Source organism: Palaemon carinicauda, chromosome 39 (genome assembly GCF_036898095.1).
Source record: "Palaemon carinicauda isolate YSFRI2023 chromosome 39, ASM3689809v2, whole genome shotgun sequence".
NCBI lineage: Eukaryota > Metazoa > Arthropoda > Malacostraca > Decapoda > Palaemonidae > Palaemon > Palaemon carinicauda.
In genome coordinates, this window is record NC_090763.1 from 54,175,641 (window position 1) to 54,177,491 (window position 1,851).

At 60.8% G+C, this 1,851-nt stretch overlaps 1 protein-coding gene across 1 annotated transcript; it reads left to right on the top strand.

Moving 5' to 3' along the window:
* The first annotated feature begins 210 nt into the window (after positions 1–210).
* Positions 211–873, top strand: LOC137631408 (uncharacterized). Its single transcript, XM_068363175.1, has one exon. The coding sequence runs from the start codon at positions 211–213 to the stop codon at positions 871–873; it is 663 nt and encodes a 220-aa protein (XP_068219276.1).
* Positions 874–1,851: the final 978 nt, after the last annotated feature.

The following is a 1,851-nucleotide window of genomic DNA, read 5'->3' on the forward strand; positions in this document are numbered from 1 at the left end:
ACCCCAAGGTTTCGAGCTCCTTTGGGCCCCCTTGACATCCCCCAGCGGACCCATGACAGGACCCCAAGGCTTCGAGCTCCTTTGGGCCCCCTTGACATCCCCCAGCGGACCCATGACAGGACCCCAAGGTTTCGAGCTCCTTTGGGCCCCCTTGACATCCCCCAGCGGACCCATGACAGGACCCAAGGCTTCGAGCTCCTTTGGGCCCCCATGACATCCCCCAGCGGACCCATGACAGGACCCCAAGGCTTCGAGCTCCTTTGGGCCCCCATGACATCCCCCAGCGGACCCATGACAGGACCCCAAGGTTTCGAGCTCCTTTGGGCCCCCTTGACATCCCCCAGCGGACCCATGACAGGACCCCAAGGTTTCGAGCTCCTTTGGGCCCCCTTGACATCCCCCAGCGGACCCATGACAGGACCCCAAGGTTTCGAGCTCCTTTGGGCCCCCTTGACATCCCCCAGCGGACCCATGACAGGACCCCAAGGTTTCGAGCTCCTTTGGGCCCCCTTGACATCCCCCAGCGGACCCATGACAGGACCCCAAGGTTTCGAGCTCCTTTGGGCCCCCTTGACATCCCCCAGCGGACCCATGACAGGACCCCAAGGCTTCGAGCTCCTTTGGGCCCCCATGACATCCCCCAGCGGACCCATGACAGGACCCCAAGGCTTCGAGCTCCTTTGGGCCCCCATGACATCCCCCAGCGGACCCATGACAGGACCCCAAGGTTTCGAGCTCCTTTGGGCCCCCTTGACATCCCCCAGCGGACCCATGACAGGACCCCAAGGCTTCGAGCTCCTTTGGGCCCCCTTGACATCCCCCAGCGGACCCATGACAGGACCCAAGGATTCGAGCTCCCTTGGGCCACCTTGACATTTCCCAGCGGACCCATGACAGGACCCCAAGGCTTCGAGCTCCTTTGGGCCCCCTTGACATTTCCCAGCGGACCCATGACAGGACCCCAAGGCTTCGAGCTCCTTTGGGCCCCCTTGACATCCCCCAGCGGACCCATGACAGGACCCCAAGGCTTCGAGCTCCTTTGGGCCCCCATGACATCCCCCAGCGGACTCGTGACAGGACCCCAAGGCTTCGAGCTCCTTTGGGCCCCCATGACATCCCCCAGCGGACTCGTGACAGGACCCCAAGGCTTCGAGCTCCTTTGGGCCCCCATGACATCCCCCAGTGGACCCGTGACAGGACCCCAAGGCTTCGAGCTCCTTTGGGCCCCCTTGACATCCCCCAGCGGACCCGTGACAGGACCCCAAGGCTTCGAGCTCCTTTGGGCCCCTTGGCATCCCCCAGCGGACCCGTGACAGGACCCCAAGGCTTCGAGCTCCTTTGGGCCCCCTTGACATCCCCCAGCGGACCCATGACAGGACCCCAAGGCTTCGAGCTCCTTTGGGCCCCCTGGACATCCCCCAGCGGACCCATGACAGGACCCCAAGGCTTCGAGCTCCTTTGGGCCCCCTTGACATCTCCCAGCGGACCCGCGGCATATTTTCACATTTAAAACTAAAAGAAAATAAAGTTAGCGGGTCCCTAAGCTTCAGCCTAGTCAGCCTTAAAGGTTTAAAGGCCGATCATGAATGACAGAGACAAGGGACAGTGACATTGCCCTTTCAAGTAGGAGAATGTCCTAGATATGGAACATATATACTTATGATCAGTGCCCAAGCCCCCTCTCCGTCTATGCTGTGACCAGGGAGGTTCAGTCAATGGCTGCTGATGACTCCGCAGATAGACATATAGGCGCCCCCAAATCCCCCATCCTTAGTTCACAAGAATGGTGATGTTGCAGCGATCAAAGGAACTAACGAGTTTGAGCGGGAGTCGAACCCCATTCTGACGATC

Coding starts and splice junctions, on each gene's coding strand:
- LOC137631408 (XM_068363175.1), top strand. CDS start 211: ATGACATCCCCCAGCGGACCCATGACAGGACCCCAAGGCTTCGAGCTC.